The sequence below is a fragment of the Sciurus vulgaris genome (assembly GCF_902686455.1).
Source record: "Sciurus vulgaris genome assembly, chromosome: 11".
NCBI classification, from domain to species: Eukaryota; Metazoa; Chordata; class Mammalia; order Rodentia; family Sciuridae; genus Sciurus; species Sciurus vulgaris.
Genome location: NC_136472.1, coordinates 115,828,794 through 115,850,219, shown reverse-complemented (window position 1 = coordinate 115,850,219; position 21,426 = coordinate 115,828,794). Strand labels below are relative to the sequence as shown.

The 21,426-nt window shown below is 44.4% G+C and overlaps 1 protein-coding gene across 10 annotated transcripts in view; it reads right to left on the bottom strand.

Annotated features, from left to right (window-relative positions):
* Positions 1-1,137: 1,137 nt before the first annotated feature.
* GRIK4 (glutamate ionotropic receptor kainate type subunit 4) overlaps positions 1,138-21,426 on the bottom strand; it is a 410,374-nt gene continuing 390,085 nt past the window's right edge. For all 10 annotated transcript variants that reach the window (XM_079103138.1, XM_079103145.1, XM_079103144.1 and 7 more), the window contains 4 exons: positions 20,329-20,554; positions 16,327-16,455; positions 5,189-5,307; positions 1,138-1,949 (listed from right to left, as the gene is read on the bottom strand). In XM_079103138.1, coding sequence (XP_078959264.1) covers positions 1,593-1,949; positions 5,189-5,307; positions 16,327-16,455; positions 20,329-20,554 — 831 coding nt within the window. In that variant the 3' untranslated portion in view covers positions 1,138-1,592. The remainder of the gene's footprint in view (positions 1,950-5,188; positions 5,308-16,326; positions 16,456-20,328; positions 20,555-21,426) is intronic.

The window sequence follows — 21,426 nt, the reverse complement described above, 5'->3', positions numbered from 1 at the left end:
TCAGAAAATGACAACTCTCTGCATGAAACTCCCAATTGGTGATGCCAAGTCAAGGTCAGCAGCTGTTGGGAGGCCTCACCCCTCCATCACATGTGAGCCCTGGACCCTGCAAACTTCTCACACGTGGAGTACTGATTAGCAGTCACCAGGTAACCAGGAAGGCATCAATAATCTTATTCTGTGGATGGAAGAGAAATTAAATGCTTTGCCTAAAATCACATAAGGGGGGCTTACTGCCCAAGCTGAGGTTAAGATTCAAGAATTTGAGGTTCCCAGGTCTGTGATTGGCTAAGACACTCCACACCTCTCCCAGGAACCCAGCAAATTCTTGATTGCTTAAGGTCTTTCCATTTAATAAACACACACACACACACACACACACACACACACACACACACACACACACACACTTGCACCCAGGTTTCAAATCTAGTAGCAAGAAATCACCAAATCCCTCATAGCCTTGGAGATGGGGCATCATAGGCAGCTACTGAGTCTGGTTAAAAAGAGATGCAGTTATGATAAAAATATGCACCATACCAACAGGGCAGCCTGTCCTTCCTCCTCTGTAAGTAGCAAACTACAATAGAAGCCCCGGCCATGGTATGGGAAAACTATATCTACCCCCTTTGCTCCTTTCACAAGGCCCCAGGACACTGCTCTCTGTTTTCCTCCCCTGTCTTCAGACACCATATTCCCAAAAGACCAAACCCAACACAATAATAGCAAAAGTCAGGAAAATAAAGCGAAAGAAAAGACAGATTAACCCTTGAAATACCAGGCATTTTAAGGTCTCTCTGAGTGAACTATGGGTTAATTGCTTTTTGGCATTTAAAAAACTGCTTTAATGGACTTTCATCTGAGACTTGCCCCCAGATTCTCCTTCACATCCTTCTCCCACCCTCCTGTAGGCCCCCAACCCCCACAAGGACTGGGAGTTCAGCACCTGAATGAAATCTGATGCCCTGGCAACTTCATATCCTAAAATCCAGGAAAAGGGAATAGGGCTGATTGAGACTTCCCTTCCCTAACCAAGCCTCCCCCTCCAAAAAACACAAAGCAAATGAACAGAATTGAAAAGACGACAAAAGAAGAGGGGGGAGGAAAGGAACATTAACAAAAACATACAAATTCAGAAGAAGAAAAAAAAAACTTCCCTGTTGAGTTTAATTTTTGTTTTTGTTTTTTTTTTCTGTAAGAACTAGACCCAGGGTACAATGATCCCTTCCTAGGGGGAAATTCAACTGATGATTCCATCAATTCGTTGGACTGGTCCAGGCAGGGTCCCCCACCCCAGACTGTTATTTGGGCGGGAGAGAAAGACCCACTGGGGGAAGGTGGGTCCTTATGCCCATGAGGGAGCGCGTCCCTTTGCCACTTGGGTGTCATGTCTCTGGGTGGACCGCTCCCCTCGGGCGCTGTCTGTCTCTGGCTGGGGCGTCAGGCTCTTTGACCTTTGTAAAGTGACTGGATCCCAAATCCGGAGAGAAGGGTCGACGCTGTACATGTAAGTCCGGGCTCGCGGCGGACAGCAGCTCCTGCCCCGCCGTCCCGCTCCTCTCCTGGCTCCGCTCGTCCTGCGGCCGCTGGGGCTACTCGGGCTCGCTGCTGTTGGTGGTCTTCTCCCACTCCAGGCTCTCCTCGCTGCGCGCTGGCGACGGCCGCGCCCGCAGGCCCTGGAAGCGGCGGCACTCGGGGCAGACGCGGATGTGTGTGCAGCCGCGGGCCACCAGGGCGGCCTCCTGGGCTAGTCTCTGCGCCAGCTGGTCCGGCTCCCCGGCCCCGCACAGCTTGCCGTTGCTGAGCGTCGCCGTGCCCCTGGGCCGGCGCTCCTCCGGGATGGGGGGCCGGGGCTGCGGGACCCCAGTTCGCCGCCGACGGGGGTGGATACTGTCCTGACACAGAATGATGCTTCGCAGCTCGGTCACCATCTCCTGGCAGACGGACACCTGCAGGAGACAGCGAGGGCACAGCCAGCCTCTCAGAATAAGCCCGGCGGAGCAGGGATGGGATGAGGGGACAGGGCTCACCAAATCGTATCATTTTAGGTATGACAATTCCACGAAGGTCTTGCAATTCATCGCCTCACTCCCAGTCCCATTTAATGTTCAAAAACCCCGTATAGCATAATGTTCAACAGTTCTGTCAGTTGGTTGTCTAATCTTTGAATACATTCAAAAACAATGATCTCACCATCTTGTGAAAGATTTTTGCACATTTTCATTAAATGCTGCATCCTTCCAGTGAGTTAATTTCTACCCCTGAAATTTTTATTCACTGATCCTAGCCTAATGTGGACTTTGAATCCCAGGAAAAGCTCTTCTACACCTGTCTCTTTCAAGGACTTGAAAAACCGGCTGGGCCTCCATGAACATTCTGTTTTCAAGCTAAAGATTTTCATTTCTTTTAACCAACTGGTTATGGCTGGAGAGGATGCATTCTGATAACAGTTAAAATGAGAGCAAGCCCTCCTACTACAGGTCCACAGTCTCCTGATACGAAATGCTTGGCTCCAACTGTGTTGCATAATTCAGAATATTTGAATTTTAGGAAGATAATATAATATACAAACAGTATATTATGTATCACACCCAGTGGATCTGGGGCAGATTCTGTTTTCAAGAACATTAATATTTCTGTAGCAAAATGTCTGTATGCTTACACTGAGTATGATAAAGACCACAAACATTAGTCAAGTTTTGTCACTGAATACATTTGCATCAAACTTACAAAGAACTTAGAAATTTCCAAGCTTTCTGGGTTTGAGAATTTGATGAAGAATTTTGGGCCCGTACTAGTACTGTTAATAGTTTATCCATCTCAGATGTGCAAATGGAGATTCCAAAAGTTACATAGCTTATAAAAACTGACAATAAATAGCTGACTGAGAATTTGAGCTTAAATCTATCTAACTCCAAAGCCCACACATGCTCTATTGAGTTCTCTTTTCTAAACGAGAAAGGACACTTTCCTGGACCATGATGGGAGAAGCAGCCACCATACTTCGACACCTTCTCTCCCAGTTCTATCAATGGAGTGGTGGATCTACCATAGCCAAATAGCCTACATAGCCTGAGCGCTCATTTTAGCCATCAAGAATAGTCTGACTCTTGGGGCCGGGGAGATAGCTCAGTTGGCAAAGTGCTTGCCTTGCAAGCACAAGGCCCTGGGTTCAATACCCAGCACCACCCAAAGAAAAGAGAAAAAAAAAAAAAAAAAAAAAAGAAAAGAAAGAATACTCTGACTCTCGCTGAATTTATCAGTGTATGCCCAGACCATGGGTGAGCTCTTGGGAGAAAAACCAAACATGAAACAACTACAGGCAGTGCCGTCTAGTGGAATACGGCACACATTAGGACTTCAGACCTGAATTCTAGATCCCCATTGTTAGTAAACAACAAAGACTCTTGGCTAATCACTTAATCTGTGCTTCTAATAACTATTAACAACAGTAAACACCACCTACCTAACCCAACACATGTGACAAGAATATAACCACATGTGTTTACTACTATTGGTCAAGCACTGTGCTCTGCAGTAAAAATTCAGATATGAAAGACATAACCCTTACTTGAGGCAGTTCAGTGTCTAGTCATTGCAACGTTGCATATAAGTTACAATGGTGCTGGGAAGGAGGATGAATGATCAGCTCTACTGGTCCAGGGGAGACAGGAGAAGGAATCACCTGAATCATCTGAATTAGGTCTCATGGCATTAGTAAGTGCCACCTCCACTTAAGAAGTGAGAAAAGGGAGAGAGTACAGCTGGAGAGAGGAGTAAAAGGAGAACCAAAAGAACTGGGTACCATGCAAGGAGAGATTCTGGAAGGAGCTTTTCACATCATCAAGGGCCACACTGAGGTCCAATAAGGACCAATGACTAATCTTTGGTTTTATCCTTTGCTAAAAGAGGTCACACCTTTTAGCAATGGCCTTTTAGTGTAGTGATGGAGAGAAGCCAGGCTGGCCTATATTGAGGACCAAATGGGAGGTGAGGAAATGGAAAGATTATTATCAGATCCCATTGGTTTGGAAGAAGAGAGGGATAGAATAAAAGCAATAGTAATATTGCTCTTATTTTAAAATATGGGTTAGCTGGACCATACTTATGGATTTTTGGAGAGAAGAGGCAGAAAAAAATTACAGAGAAGACAGAGGTTAATCTGAGAGTAGGAATGGGTAGGATCAAGGTAGAGACACCAGGAACACAGAGATATCTGCTGTAGTCTCAGAATGAATACAGTTGTGGGTACATTTTTAGATGAGGATTTTAATTTGGGGCTAGTCACTCTTAATTTCTCAGTGAGGTGGGGGGTAAAACTAATCTCAATGCATGCAGGAGAGACCATGAGGAATGGGTGATGTCATAGAGGGTCTATGGGGATGGGAAAGAGGCTGAGCTCAGAAAAGTAAAAGGACTGGCAGGCAGTACTGTGTGAAGGGAACTCTGTGGACTTCTGGGGCACTGACTGTGCATTTATGAGATATTTTTCCAGCACCAATTAGGGAAGGGGGGTTTAGAATGACCCAGAGTTGGATCCTTAAGGTGAACCTTAAAAAAAAAAAAAAATCTCATAAGGCAATTTACATGCAAGGGTTTTTGCACCTTCTCTGGGGTGGAAGAGAAGAAGAATAGACCAAGTCTTCTCAGACTTTTCCCTCAGTGTGAAGTTTATATTAACTCAGCCTTGAAGCCATAACTGGGAAACTTAATTTATTTAAAATCCCCAAGAAGGAAGATATAATTCTTGGTTCTTGAAAGTTGGTATATCTCTAAGGATTCTTTACCTATAAGGTAAACCATATTCAAAATGGAAGGACTGAGGTCATATTTTCCATTAGAGCTGGTACTTTTATATATAAATATATATATATATTTCTATAAGGGTTTTTGTCCATGAAACTCTTCTGCTGTTCATGAAACATTTTTTTACATATTTAAGTCCTGGGTTGTTTCAAAGAAGAATCTGAAGCCCAGAGAGGTTAGTGAATACTTTTTCTGAGGCTGTACAATTAGGAAGTGAGAAAGCATGAACCCAGATTTCCCATAATGAGGGCTGGAATTCTTTTCATTGCACTTTCGCCTGCACCCTCCTAGGGGATTTCAGTTACTGTCTGAAATATGTGCATGAGTCTGGGAACTGTACCCCATTGCCAGCACTATAGGTCATACGACTTTGGAAGTTTACCTCGGTTGCTTCTGAGTGTCTGAGAGTCCATAAAAACTCCAACATAGCCATAAAAATGGCCACGATTAAGCCACAAATAAGAACCACAAAGATTCCACCAATATTCTCCATTCCCAGGCCTGTAAGAAAACAAGAAGCAAAAGTGAATGTAAAAGAGCAGAAAGCCACCAACAGTGCTAAAGTTATATGAACAACTGGAACTTGAGTCTTGCAGGTAGGTGTCTTTGACACATTCCTGGAAGAAAACTAACTGTTTTAACACTAATGCAGTGTAAGTGGAGTAAAATGGAGGAGGGAGATCCAGCTGCAAATGATGGTCTGGGGCTGGTTGGTGAGGATCATCCTAAAAGGAGGGTACATGCTGAATTTAATTTAGCTTATAGCAACATGATACCAAAACACACATAAATTCTACAAGTTTCATGTAATTTTAATCAACCTTCTTAACATTGTGTCTGTGTGATATAAAGCAACTGTTCTGACTAAATCATAGATAGTAAAAACTTATTTACCAGGGTCAGCATTTACAGACTAATCATCCCTAATCTTAAAATCTGAAATCGAAAACATTTTGGGCACCAATGTGATGTTTAAAGAACTTTTGATCTTGGATTATTTCAAATTTCAGATTTTCAGATTGGGGTTATTCAATGTGCAAATACTCCAAAATCTGAAAAATTCCAAAAGCTGAAACACTTCTGGTCCCAAGCATTTCTGATAAGAGATGCTCAACATGTTACTAAAATACTTCTTTGGAAAGTAGATTTTTTTATTCAATAGGACTAGTCATTCCAAACCTGGTTGCCATCAGGACTGCCTAGATCAGCTTGTTAAACATTGAGATTTCTAGTCCTTACTCCAGATCTACTAAATTAATCTCTGGAGATGGGACACAGGAATCCATACTTTAAAACAAATTTCATGGGTGATTCTTTTCTAACCAGACAGGCCTACAATTAACTTGCAATTTGGTCTCTTTGGAAGCACTATAGAAGCTTTTAGGTTCCTTAAAGCTTGGCTGTATCCTTGTCAACTAGCAAGATGCCTGACATATAGACTATACTCAATACCTATGTGACCATTTCTTTTCCACAAACATCAAGTTTAGCTATGTAATATATGCTTTCTTTGGCATCATAGAAACCTAAATTTAAGGGAATGTGTCATAAACATAAGAAACCTTCATTCAGTGGGGGCTATAATCATAAATCAAAAAAGGATCTTTTATCCATGAAAATGCCAAGATGGTAGCTTACATCCTGTGCTCTTGGAAATGCTTGCACACTCTAATGCTTGTTCCATCATCACACCACACAGAGCTATGTCATTGTCAGGGTGAGCCAGCTTCACATACCACTACAGGATGAGCCACTATTAAGGAACAGAAATCAGATGCCACCTTCTGCACCTTGGAAAGCTGGGAAATAGCTCTACCTGGCCATTTCAAGATGTCTTGGGTTACCTCCCACAATGCCTCAAGTGGGAGTCTGCTGCTATTTTGAAATAACACAGCATGGTAGCGATTCCTGCCTACACTGAGAATCTGCTTACAAGAGTTCCAAGAGCTTACATGATGAATGCATCAAACAGACCAGTCAACTCTTGTGTAATTGCATGAATGAAGGAACTTCTATTTTGAATAGCTCCAAATAGGGAATCATTCCAGGGGGAAAGTGCTTTGGGGTCATTTGAACATCTGCCTCTCTCACCTAGGGCCACTTAGGTGACTTTTGACATCGAAGGCATCGAGATCCACATGAATGGGGGACAAAAAGGGAAACTGAAGCAGGAATGCATACTTTAAAGGGTCTGGCTGGGGTTCGGAGGCAGGTGCTCCAGCCCATAGTTTGGGGGTTGTGAGAATTGAGGTATTGGGACTTATTCTGTGCATCCTGGATGAACTAGATTCTCTGGCCAGCCCCTGTGGAGGGAGGCTGGAGGGAGATGCCCAGTGTGGAGGAAGTGACCACAGTGATACAAAACATGCTCACCTGTTTAGGCAAAAGGACTCCCCAGGTGACTACCCAGGTATTCCAGGACTTCCGCCATCATTTTGGAATAGCTCTGCCTCAGATAGAAGAAAGGACTACAGCCCCCTCAAATGGCCTCCCCTTCCCCTTGTTTCTTGAAGCAGGTATTTCTTCTCTTTAGGTCTCATTCCACCACCTCTGCTCTAGCTGTGTTCCCTGCCTCTTATTCGTAACTGCCTGTGTCCTCTTCAAGCTTCGCCTCCCTACTGGCTCATTCTCATTCATGTTTCTCCCTCCTTAAAGAAAAAATATACTCCTGACCCCTTCAATTCTGTCTAGTCAATGACCCTTCTTTCTCCTTTCTGCCCCAGCCAAGCTTCTTGAAAGAGTTCTCTATAGCAGCATTATTTTGAGACATTCTAAAAGCTCTTAAAACCTATTTGAAGAGATCCCATCCCATGTAAAAAGCAGTAGAAGAAAATGCCCTCACATCTTACGTTAAATACATTAAAATTTTTTTGCTTCCTATATACTGAGTGGCAAGCAACAGTTAATTTGCAATTGGCTGTGATTTCTCAGCAATCGCTGTGCATACAAGAGAATATTTGCAAAATGAGAAAATCTAAACCAAAAAATTGTTTCTAAATGTGACGCAGTTTTTACGAATATTAAATTTAAAAATTAATGAAGTTGAAACAATGTTCCATTTTGGAGATATTTAATTAAACATGTCTTAATTTAATTTTGCGGTTTTCTTTTTGCATGTGGAAGCCAATCATTTTGTTCAGGACTCAAACATAATTTTGGACACCGGAAAAGCTTTTAGACACTATGTTCTATCTGCTGTATCTGAAGGAGCAGATGATTCTGTACTGAATCTACTTTTGTTCTTCTCATTCAGTCCTCACCCCATGCAATTCTGCCTTGCACCATTAAAACCACCCTCACTGCTTAGTTTCTAACTTCTTGGAAATTTGCCAGTCCAGATCTTATGCAACCTTTCTTAGGCCTTGACATTGTCAACCACATCTGCTTCTAGGCTTTTCATGAAGCCATCGCTGCTGCTCTTTTCCAGGCCTACCAACCAACCTCTTTCCCTTGCTATGGGAACATTCTCTCCTTACCTTCCATCATTTGGTCTCTGGCCTCTCCTCCATGCAGCAGTTATTACCAAGTTCTGCTGACTTTCCCTCCTGAATAAGTTTCAACTTCTAACCTTCTCTCTGTCCTTCCTACCACTTCCTTACTTCCTCGCTTACTGCTTGGTTGATTGCAAGAGGTTCCAAACTGATTTTCCTGCTCAACCCTGTCTCCTCTTCAACTTTACCCTCCATGTAGTTTCCTCATTGATATTCCTGAAATGTAGAATCTGACTGTGATAATTGTCTAACAATGTGGTAGAAACGTCTGCCATTCCCAGCAGGCATGGTCTGTTCCTTCACTCCTGTTAGCACGGATGCCTGGAATCCACCCCACCACCCAGACATATACCTAGCCAACCTCAGCCTTCCCTTTCAGACTTACATCAGGGCCACTTCCTCCCAGTGTGTTCCTTACCTGACTTAGTTACACTGCTTTTGTGTTTCACTAATAATACATTGTGCCTCATTGTGATCATGTGTAAAAATTAGTTTAAGTTTATATACCTGAATTTTCCATTAGACTGTGAGTTCCTTGAAGGAAGAACAATGCCTTGTTCAATCTGCAGTCGCCAATCATGGGACTTATGAAGAGCTCAATCAATGTTAAAAGAACGAACAGAGAGTAAAAGGATAGATTCCAGATGTAGAGGCCTATAATGCCAAAAGCTTCAATTCAAACAATGATATGTTTTCACTCCCTAATGAAATTTTGTTTGAGATAATAGTAAAATGTGACAGTTGTCACTGAGGGCTTCTGCCTGGCCACAGGGGCAGATGACTCACACTTTACTGTGCAGCTGGCTGAAGGCGGACTGAACCCCAACATGGTCCACAACGTGGACCTTCAGTGTTGGGGAGTAGAGGGGAAGGGTTGGAAATGGACATGTATTCTGGGCTGGGATAACCCTGATTCGATCAGAACAAACTTCTTGGAGGAGCTGAGGTTTTAACAGGAGGCTGGCAGGAACCATGAGTCACTGAAACATCCCCCAGTCTTTCTTTCCCAGTTTCCTGCATTTCAGGACCGGCATATTAATCATGGGTGTTGGCTCCACTGTGCCAATTTCTGACTGGCCTCCTCCTAGGAGTAAAGCTTCTATACCATTCGTGCCTTTAGGAAGTTATTGGAAAGTGGAAGCAAGAATAGATTGCTGGCAGAGTGAGAGTTGAGAAACAGATGGAGCGGGGAGCGGGAATGAACGTCAGGAGAGTGCAGCAGCTCCATTTAACACTGTCATCAACCACCCTACCAGAAGTCAAGCGCCTGCCACAGCACACCGCCATTCATCAGAGGGGGCCATTGGTGGGGCTCCCTCAGCCTGCGAGGACCTTACTACACTCATAGATGCCTTGGCACCTGCAAAAGGGACCGGAAAGCCATGGAGTCAACTCATCCTTTCCGTTCTTCAGATGGGACCACACATGAGCCATTTGCACAGATGGTGTGAAAACTGGAATTTTCTCCCGACATGCGAGTCTCTCATGCCCCACAATCAGGCTGAAAAAGAATCAAACTCGCCTTGCAAACTCTGGGTTGGTTAAATACTACCTTTGGTGTCACTCACAAATTGCCCACAAATACAAATAATAGTTTTACAAATATAAATGCATCACTGTGGTTTTCTGTAGAATTACAGAGATGGAATGGCAGCAGGGAGAAACTGCCTTCGGAGAAATTCAAACTACCACCCACTGACTTGCTATCCTTTTGTTCTGACTGACTAATAACCACCCTTTGAACTCAGGTACGCTATGTCTTAGCCCTTAAAACCCCCCACATAGCTCCCGGTAGCACTGTGGTCATCTGCAACTGAGAGAGGAAGCTCCTTTTGAACAAAAGTGTGATGGGGTAGCGGGTGGTTCCCCATAGGTAAAGAAGCAAGAGATCACAGGAGCCACATAGGCACGTGCAGAGAAGCTACATGTGCAAGAGAGGACAGTCTAGTGTCCTGATCCAGACAAGGGACAGTGCATTTGCTCTTTGACATCAGCCAACACATCTTTATGGAGGATCTTCCATAAGCTGGGCACCATCTTATGGAAGCTCTGTGTAATGTCAGTACAAGAGCATTGGACAGGAACATGGGTTCCTGGGTCCATATGGCTTTCAACCACTTTCTCGGAGCCACATTCATCTATGTCCTTGCAGATAAATCAAATGATCCCATCTTTACAGACTTATCAAACAGCAACTTCACATGCCCCTGTGTAAAGTGACCTACATGACCTTCCCAGAAAATGCAACGTGACCCACCACGTTGGTCCTGCTGAGGCCTGTCAAACAATAGGTTTGCCATTTCTCCTTGCAGTCACTGTGACATCTATTGCCTAGACTACCAGATTCTGGAGAAAGTGATGGGAAAAAAGGAGGGAAAAGGGACACAAAATAGAAGAGGAATGGGAGATGCATTTGATACATTTTGCAATTTATCAAAACACAAGTTTTGCAATTTATCAAAACACAAGAGGCACTTTACAATTTGTCAAAATACAATCTCAAGTATCTTATTTTTAAAAACACTTGTTATCTCATTCATTTATTAAAAACACTCTAAAGGAAACTTAGAGAACTTAAGTTACCTAAGTTTTCCCAGTTAAGATGTGAATTCTAGACAAATCTTATTCTAATGCTTATGTTCTTTATAAATGTGAAGCTGACCTTTGTGTTTAGCAAGAGCAAGGTTCCCATGCTGTTTTAATGCAGTCCTTACTGTTGCCCTGGGACATGAGCACTGCTTTCGCCCTCATTTTCTTAATGAGGAAACCAAGGTGCAAAGAGGTCAGGGAATTGGCCCATGGCCGATATGTGGAAGTGCCCAAGTCAACACTGAAGCCAGGGTCCTCAGCCCTCGTGCCACACTGCATCTCCCTGGTACTCAGCATCCACTCCAGATGCATGGGTGTGATCACAGAACTCAAGCTGGTACTCTGAGGACTGGATTCATTCCTGGGAACCTCCAAAGGGACAAGGGGTGAGGGTTCTATGCATGAGCTACAACCTCAGCCTATAAATCCCCTTTTTATCCTGTAGAACATTGCATTGAATATTTTAGTCTATGATTTGTGGACTTCGTTTTGGCTCAGTTTACAGACAAAGGTGGGCTGTCATCTTTATAATTGCTGCCCTCCTCTGTCACAGAGTCACTGGGCTGCCATTTGCCTCTGTTTCCGATCAAGCTTTCTGGCAACCCTTCTGGAGCTTCTCCGTCTCTCAGCAATCAATCTGATTTGACTAAGAACAGGCTTCCTCCTCAGCGTCTTTCTGAGACACCATGAAGCTCCCACATTCAGGTTTCCAGCCTTGGTGCTCTCCAGAGAAACCAGAGAACCTGGATAGCCAAGCTGGGCCTCTAAGAAGAAAGAGAGAGGGAAGGGTCCCCAGAGTCCCCTTTCCCCATCACCTGCCCCCACTCTTGCCAACATGCCTCATGCTTCCATTCCCACTGTGCCAGCCAGCAAACTTCCTGTTCTCTAAGGATTCTGAGTCAATGCCACTGGCCTCTTTTTCATTCTTGAAAGGGGACCCTGATTTTCACAGCCCGGTGGTGTATTTATGCTCCTTTGAAGCCTGATTGTGAGTTTGTATTTTTCAAGATAATGGCATTTAATTTCCTTGGAGTTCACCGACCACCTTTTTGTCTAGCAATTGTTTTGCAAAGCCTTCAGTAATCCAATCTCCGTGAATTGGGATGTTGGCATCTGTGAGAGGCTAGCGATATTTCTTTTTATAGGAGTTGAGTGAGAAAATAAATAAATAAAATAAGTGTTGTTTTGAAAAGACAAGGCAGAAGCAAATGAAACAGCTTGGAATGGAGCCTGCTCCTTTTTGTAATCTCTAGTCTTCCACAGGATCTGCCATTGCATTTTTCAGTGGTTGTATGAAGGTATAGGGTCACCAGGCTATAAGCAAGGAAATTAAGAAGGAGAGATGAAGGGAAGTTGATGAAGGGGTAGGTTGTGGCTCTTACCAGAGCCAAGTAGGACCTGGCAAGAAGGCTCAGGCGGGTTGCAGCATTCCAATGTTAGGATTCTTCTTTGGAATTTGGCAGTGATATTCAAGCTGCAATGTAGGATTAGAGGTAGGGTAAGCACCAGTTCATTTTCTTTTAAATTCCTCACATTTTAATAGGACAACAAAGCAGAAAAGAATTATGTTAGGAATCAGTGTGCTGTCTGGTACATTTTAATTGAAACCAAAGTGCCTATAGGCACTGTAAATTTCAGGTCTCTGATAAAAAGACCCTCTCCTCCTTTCCTTCACCTCCATCTCTCTCTGACTATTCCATTTTAGTCTCATTCCTTGAGGCGCATGTGAAAGTCAACTGATTCAAATTATAAAAGAAAAGATCACCTAGGAGCTGCTGTGGAAAGCAAATTAAAAGTATAGCTCTCTGTTTTGTTTTTTTTTTTTTTTTTTTTTTTAAGACACAAGGGCATAAATGTTCCTGGGGCTTGATTCCTGGTGGCTATTTCAAAACTTCAAGGAGCAGATCTGTAGGGTCATGCTGATCCTGTTTTTCCAAGAGTCTTAAGTAATGAGTTATGCACCATAGTGAGTCTGATGGCTAATTTGCCAGAGAGAAGAAGTAATGGCACCTGCTTCTTGCTTGACCTCGAGGACATCATGTGGAATTTCACAAGGCCAAGAAGGCTTTGAGTCTCCAAGTAATGTTTGCCTGGGCTCCCAGCCATGGCAAAAATAGGGCCATTGGGTGAAACTGGCCCTAGCAGCTGCAGCTGGGAAGGCAGCCGATGGCTTTGCTTTCTTGAGATTTGCACAGTTCTCCCCGACAGCTGCACTCTTGAACATTGCCTCTTATTAATACAGCTTAACCCTTGCTCCAAAGGATGGCTGCAGAGAGGCGAGTTCACACTGGTTGATGGGACCCAGTCATCTTCTGAACACTGGGAACTGCGTGGAATGACTTCCCCTGTTGATTATCCCTTTTCATCTGTTCGGTTCTCTTCTCTGTGCCAGGGAACATTTGGTCCCCACGTGCAGCAGAGAAATGCCTCCTGTTCACTCCTTTCCATCTTTCCTGGGAGTTTGATCCCCCTGTCTGTCTCCCTTCTCCCTCTCCAGTGAACTCTACTGTCAGATTAGTCTTCCTAAACCTCTGGAGAATGGAGAAGAATTTCCAGAGTCACAATTGCAAAAACAGTGACTTTATTTTTCTATGAATGAAATTAATTTCTACCTCACACTTACATTTCACCTGATTAACAAACACACGGAGACTTCTCAGTTTGACGTCAGTTAAATGAAGTGTTTTCTCTATTTTTGCTTCTCCCCAGGGTGTATTTTGGACCTGGGGTTGGAAAGGACACCAGCCAGTGTGATGACATAGGGGTGGGGAACAGGTCCAGTTAAATAACCAATATCCTCGTCTGGGGCCCAGGAATATGCAGGCATTCCATTGAGTCCTCTCTGCCCTGGATTTCCATGTGTTGGCTGTCTAGTCTCCACTCCACTGCGGCCTGTCACTTGTGTCTAGAGTTTGGCAAATCTCTTTATGACTTTTGTAATCCCCAGCTATTTATGAGGGTGATATCTGCCACTGGCCAGCTCCCAGCAGGGCCCAAGCCTCCTTCTCTCTAAACCACAAGCTGACATGTCCTGGCCAGGGCATGCTTTTATCTTGTTTGCAGACATGGTAGCCCTGGCTCTTCAATTTTGTTTTTTCACTCTCAAACTTCTAGTGTGAACTGTATTTCCAATTTCCTTCAGGTATTCACTTTCTAATATTCTAAACCACTTCTCTAGCAAATCAAAAACCTCACCTCTCAAGAATGGTGTCTGTGCCATGAGCTGTAAGGACTTGTTCTGGAACTTTCCAAAAGTCAAGAATCTGACTTTGTTTCTCCCTAAGCAATGACTGTCCCACGAGATCATGAATGTCACGACAGCACCAGTTCTCATAGTGCCACACCTCTCCTTGCAGACCTGTGATGTCTGAAGCCAATCCTCACACTGGGTGGAGTGCACTGTTGTGGGCCAAAGCTGCACTTGGCAGGTATGCCCCACTGATACCTGCATCCGCATCCTTCCTCAGAGTGCTTATTGGCTGCAGTACCCTCTTCCCACGCTGTCTCTGCCTGTTCAGGTCCTGGGCATCTTCAAAATCTAGTTCATTCTACCCATCCACAAAGATGTCCTGCTGCTGTTCTCTGTATCCCCTCCATTTTATCCCTCTGAACAAATAATAGAGTTGGTCTCCTCTGCATCCCTTCCCGCTGCACACCTCTGCCCCCATCCCCTGCTATCAAGGATTTAATTATGGTTTGGCCGGTGTCCAGAATTATTTGCTAATCACTTCAAGTATGTTGATTTTGTTTCTGGCAATCACTTTAAAGTGCTTGAGGGTAAGACTATATGTAGCCTTCTTATTCCCAGACAATGAGCCACCTCACTGTCACTTAGCATCTCCAAGTTGATTGAATGGCTGACTGGCTGACCATTGAAAATAACTCCCCTGCAGACAGCTCACAGAACCCAGACTGCCCTGGAGTTCTGATGCACAGCATCCGGGGCAGCTAACAATATTGTCATGCCCTGGGCCCTTACTATGAGCTAAGCTCCCTGCTGTCCATTCCACTTCACAACAACCCTGGAGCCGATTACTGTGTTCATTTCACAGATAAAGAAAGGAGGACTCATCAGTGCTAACTAATGTGCCTAACTAAACTCAGACTAGCAACTGCTGCAGCTGGGATTCAAATGTCGCCTGCCCATGCCCTGTATCCACTCGTGGCTACTGCCTATCCCATGGGCAGCTTTGGCCTTTGTGGAGGGAAAAGTCAAGGACTGTGTGGCCTCACTGGGTTCTTTTAAGGGAAACATTCCCTTTACATTGCAAATGACTTGCCCCCTAGATCTATATACTTGAGACCTTGCCTTGCCAGATAGAGATCCATGTATAGACAGTTGGAAACACACGGTCGCTCATTCACTGTCTCATCAGGGATAATCATTCATGCTGAGCAGAAAGGCAAGCACATGCTATCGTTCATTTTAATCCTCAGCTGCCTTCCAAGGGGAGAGCGCTCACAGGTAAATCTGATGCATATTTTAGCAAGGCTGCAGTAGATTACTGGGATGACCATATAATTTATTGTTCAAACGAGAACACTTCAAGAATAAAAGTTATCTAAATATTACTAACAAGCATTAACTGATATATAATAGATGTCACCAGGAATGTCCTAGGCTCACCAGGATATGTGTTCCCTTACAGAAAACACTGGATACAAAGGGACCCACCCCAGCCCTAACTATACTAGTCAGTGACTGCTTTCCATTCAACCCAATTTAACATTCTTTCATTCATTCATTCATGCAGTGAACTATTCATGGGCTGGTGTGGAAAGTCCTTCTCTGTGAAGAAGATGAACCCTGACCTCATGAAACCTACATTCTAGTACAGGAGGTGGAGAGTTAACAAAGAAACACATAGACAATTATATCAGGTAGTGAAGAGATCTGAAAAGAGAAAACGAGGTGAAGGTAGGGGTAAAGGGCGGCCCCTTCAGGGAGGCTGGGCAGAGAACACACGCCCATCCTGGGATGGAAGCAAGTGCAGAGTTTGGGGATCAGGAAGATGGAAAGGCTACGGAAATCTTGAATTTCATTCTGAGTGAGACGGGAAGCCACTGGAAGGTTCGTGCAGGGATAGACTGCAATCCGATTTGCATTTTAAAAAGAATCACTCTGATTACTAGTGGAGAGTACACTATGGAGATGCCAGGCTGGGAAAAGGGGAGCAGGCAGAAGCCTGGGTGCTGGGGCGAGAGGGGTGGAGCAGGAAACACAGAGGAGGGTGCCTCCAGCACTTATGGGCTGGGGACACTGGGAACCTAGAGGTAGAGGACCCTGGGACTGGACTGAGCAGACAGCCCCAGCCTAGCGCTCCGTGTCTTCCCAGGCTTACTTTCCCTGTGTCCTAAAAGTTGCTTCCTGAAATTTGGACACCACAAAAAAAGCAAATTTGGTCCCCTAGGGCAGGAGGAAGGCCCTGGATGTCCATACCTTTAGCTCTGTGATCTTCCTCCTTGGGGCACTTCCCCCCTTCCCACCACTTGCGCTTCAGGATTTCCAGGCGGTTGTTTTCCTGCAGCTGGAGAATGGCCAGGTCAAACTCATCCCGGAAAACCGAGCCTGCAGGGTCATAGGAGAGCCCAGGACACAGAACATGAATGCCCTCCCAGGCACCCCTCCACTCCCCTTCCCAGTCCACCCCTTTGGCCACTGCCTGCTTGAAACTCAGCAGGGGAGAGAGACAGGCAGGTGCCCTCTCAGCTCTGTCTCTTCCTCTGCAGGAAGGAGCGGGGAACCTTCTGGCTTCATGCAGGCTTCTACTTTTGTTCCCTCTATACTGACTGGCATGTCCAGCCCATGGCCAAAGACCCCAGTATGTGTCAAGTAAAGGCTTTCCAGGTGGCTGTGCCACCCCACCTTCCTGCCTGGGCACTATGACTTTCTAAATGATAAAGGTGGTCTATCCAGGTTAAGCGACTTGCCCACAGACAGATTCCCGTCTGCCTCTAAGAAGCCGAAGTTTGTGTTTCTGGCATACAAATCTCTCAGTCAATTTTCTGATTTCTACTTAAACTAATTTCTCTGGCACTTGTAACTGTCATTACATTTTATTCGACAATTGTATACTCAGAGCAGTAACCAACCAGTGACAGGAAAGCCACCCAGGGTGTATAACGGATGCCTCCTCTTGTTCATCCATGTGGAGAAGTCAGTCACCAGGGGTCCCCGACCCCCATGGTTGCTCACCAAGGGCACCAGAACCTTCTGGCCTGTCCACCATCCTATGCCGCCCCCTTCTGCTCCCTCCTCAAACAGAAAGCTTCTCTCTGTTCAGTGCAATTCTTTTTTAATTTTTCAGATGGAATGTGGTCAAGGAGATTTGGTTCTAGAATTAAGGTTTAATCACAAGAACAGCTTAAATGAAACCTTGGAAAGCTCAATGTCCCACAATGGGTGGAAGCTGGAGATCATTAACGAAAATCTGCCAAGAGAGTGGAAAACAAGTATGTTGCCCAGTTTCTTTGCCCAAACTCTATGAAGGTCTGATGTCAACAGATGCTGCAGGGGAAAAAGGTTATGGTGAAGGATTCAGGCATAAAATTGGAACAAATAGATGAGTGCTTCTCAAATTTTAATGTGCGTAGGAATCACCTGGGGCTTTTGTTAACTTCAGGTTCTGATTCAGTGGGTTTGGGGTGGGGCCTGAGATTCTGCATTTCCATCAAGCTCCAGGCTGCTGGGTCATGGGCTGCACTTTGAAAAGCAAGGAACTAGGTCATCTCTCAGGTCTTTTCTGACTCTGGCAGCACAGGCCTGCATGGTAGAACCTTCCCTACTATGGACACAACTATGCTTGGGCACCCACACCAAGCCTACAGCATTGAGTACGTATGTTTAACTGATGTGGGAGAACAGCAGTAGGGTCTCATGCACGGTAGGTGCTTAATACACATCTGCAGTGAATGGAGACACAAATGAGTTGCCTAACAGATGTGTTTGTGTATGAAGCTAAGGAAAATTCAGGGTTTAGAGACGAGTGTGCAGCCCTGCAAAGCATTACAAGCCCTCTCAAGGAACTTTCCAGCCAACCTCACAACACACCACATGAAAGGGCTATTGTGCTTATTCTTTGGTTGTTTATTTAGCTCCAAAACCACCTGATAAATTTTCCATCTTGTTCTTCACTTTGTTTCTCTTAATTTTCCTGGTTCCAAACACATTGCTTGTTCTGTAGTTACGCCCTTATCTCTCACTTAAAAATGATAGACAGGCATAACCTCAGGGGATCTAAAGTCTGTCTCACCACTGAACTATGAAATGTTCTTCTGTGAGAATCTGGGCCAGCCCACAGCATACCTTGCTACCTACCATCCCCTTCCCAGCTGATGGCTATAGGGTTTGGTCAGTGAAGTACTGGATTTGGAGATAAACATCCTAGATTCAAGCCAGTTTCTCCACCTATTCTGTAGCCTTGGACAAGCAAGATGTGCTCTGAATCTCAGTTCTGTCCTCTATATGACAGGAGTAATCACCCCTACCTCACACAGCTGGGACAATTAAGGGAAAAAAACACATGTAAAAATAACTTCATATCAGATGAGGAATAAAAGCATTTCCTCTCCTTTTTCCTTAGTTAATGATGAAAACTTCTAGAATTAGTGTTTTACTTCAACTACATAACATAGTCAAATTCCTCAAGGAAACTTTTTTTTTTTTTTTTTTTTTTTAGTAGTGAGGATTGAAATCAGGGGCACTCAAACACTGATCTACATTCCCAGCCCTTTTTATTTTTTATTTGAGACAGGGTTTCACTAAGTTGCTGAGGCTGGACTCAAACTTGCAGTCCTCCTACCTCAGCCTCCCATGTTGCTGGGATTATAGATGTGTGCCATTGTGCCTGGCTTCATGAAAACTTTTGAGGCACCTGACATTTGGATTAAAAGTGTTAAAACACTAGACTATTACCAGGTGCATCCTAAGTTCATTTTGTAGTTTATTCTACTATCTGGAAAGAAAATGTCAGCCAATACGTTTCTTAAACAGGCCCATAATCTGTAACATTAATAGACATCAATAAAATCTGACAGTAAATAGAGAATGTGGAGGTTTATGAGTTCCCTGAGTGAGGTTTCCAGCTCACAGAACTGCTAGTGTCAGAGAGTATATACTGTATTATTACTTATGTTCACTTGCTTGATTTCTGATCCATATTTAAGAAGTTTTCTACTTTTATCAAATAACATAGGGGACTGTGGAAAAGATGAAAGGGTACTCGCCAAGACAGGCTAAGTGTGACATGCTGAGGTAAGGTATCTGAGCAAATTATGAGGTTTAATTGTCACAATAATCCCATGAGTAGGAATGAGAAACCTAATTTTATGAATAGGATCACTGTGGCTCCAGAGAGGTTAAATAATCTATCTTGAGGTACGATGGCCGGTAACCAGGATGCATTCCCAGGTCTGCCTGACTCTAAGACTATGCTCATTACACTCCACAGGTGTAAGTGAATCCTATAATTTAGAGAGCTCTGAGTTAGGGAAAGATCAATAGAAGGGACATGTCAGGTAACCACAAGGGTGCACATGGGATGTATCAGTTTTCTCACATGAGCCAATGGCCTCAATTCTTCCCCTGATGCCTTGTTCGAGAACACCCTTGTGCAGGACAAACCTATACCACAGCTGCTCTCAGTGGTGCATGTGTGGGGAAAGCCTTCATGTCAGAATCACTTGGGAACATGGTCCAATCCCTCCTCAATCATGGCAGCATTTAAACATGTCTGACCTTATCTTCTGGTGGAGGCACTTATCAGCAGGAGAAGACCCAAAGTGTGAGTATTCTCTAAAAAGCACAGTTGGGAGATCTTTCTGGAAGCCAAACATCTCTACCTTCCTATGACAAAGTTGGATGGCACCCAGTCAGCGAACAACACCAGAGCTTTACTGCCTGTTCTCAATTTCCCTTGTGGACTTAGGAATGGGTAGATCCCTGAAGTCCACCAGTAATTTGAAAGCCATCTCATACAATCATGTCAGTAAACTTTCATAGGGGACACTAACAAAGAGAGAAATTAATTCTAATGTTCCCATCTCTTCCTTCTTCCCACTGCTAATGGAGATGTCAGTCAACAAAGAAAGGCCAAGGGGCAGGAAGCAGGAGAGAGAAGAAATAAAAGGCCTAAAGAATTCACCAAGGGCATCAATATGCCCTTTAATAATTAGAATTAGCCTTTGATAATGAATCGATTAAATAAACAATCAACGAGCTCTTTAATAATTACTAATAAGTTGAGCTCTGATCGCTGATTAGTGGAAGCCTTGGGGTTGGCTTTTATCTTTCTTTACCCTTATTAGAATACCCACCTCAAGTCATTGTTAAACTGGTTCTAGAAACAGGGGTTATTGAATTCAACACTGCCTTCTGTGGTTTTAGCTACCCTGACCCTGCCTGGATGAAGCTCCCCACAGAGGCTGGCCCTTTCCTGCATACCGACTGGCATGCCAATCCCATAGCCCTTGGTGTCCAGCAGGCCCCCGATCTGAGTGAGGTTGCAGTTTCGCTGCCGATAGTACTCATTCATGGTGGACTCCAGCAGGAAAGCGTAGTTGGAATTCAACACCCTGGCGATTCCCTCCTCCGTACTCTTCACGAACACACTTGGCTGCTTGGAGTACATATAATTCCACATGCGTTGGTAGGTCTGGTAGCGGGAATTCTGGAGAAAGAACAGAAAGAAAGCAGGATTGGGAAAAGAGAAAAGAAATGTGGGTTTAAAGAGGGAGGGAACCAAAGTTTTACACTGCTGGTCCTTCTGCCACTCCACCCCTCGTTACAATCAAGAAACTTCCCCCTTCCATCTCTCAACTCAAGATGTTCACTGTCACTGGATGGTGACAGAAGAGGGACTTGTGCCTTTTACAGAAAGATCAGGAAGCAACAGGCTCCCAAGGCACTGTGAATTCTGCCTACTGGTTTGTCATCGGTTCTGCCTCATCTACCCTAGAGAGGTCTTCTCTTGCCTACTTTCATTTTCTGGTAGAAAACTGAAACTCTGGTTGTGTCCTTTCATCATCCCTGAGTTTGGGGCAGTGAACTCAGATTCATTAGGACTTAAACAGAGATGCCACCTGAAAAAACAGTGCAGCTATTTTCCATCCACTCTAAAGCAATTTATCACCTACATGGCCAACACTGGCTTCTATTTTACCAATGATCATAAAACAGAGAGTTCTGGGGGTCTATCCAAACTCTGCGTTTACATGATGCTTTCTCTGGCCTCTATGTCAACAGGCACCGAGACTTGTGTGAAAAACAGAAAACAGAAGGCCTTGGGCTCATTTCATGTGGAAATGAACTTCTTGGATATTAGGTTGGTTGGACACCTATTAGCCCCAGGGGAAATCTTCTTCCCTAGAGCACTGGAAGCTTATGAAAACTACTATTCTGTCTGGCCTGATTCTGTCAGCCTTGGTGATCAATCAGTTTTGCCTGTCAGTGTGATCTTATGGCAGCGCCTTCTCCTGAGCCTTGCAAGGGAATCCCAAAGAAGCCAAGAGGGTCCCTATCTGAGGCCTGTCAGTTTGGAAT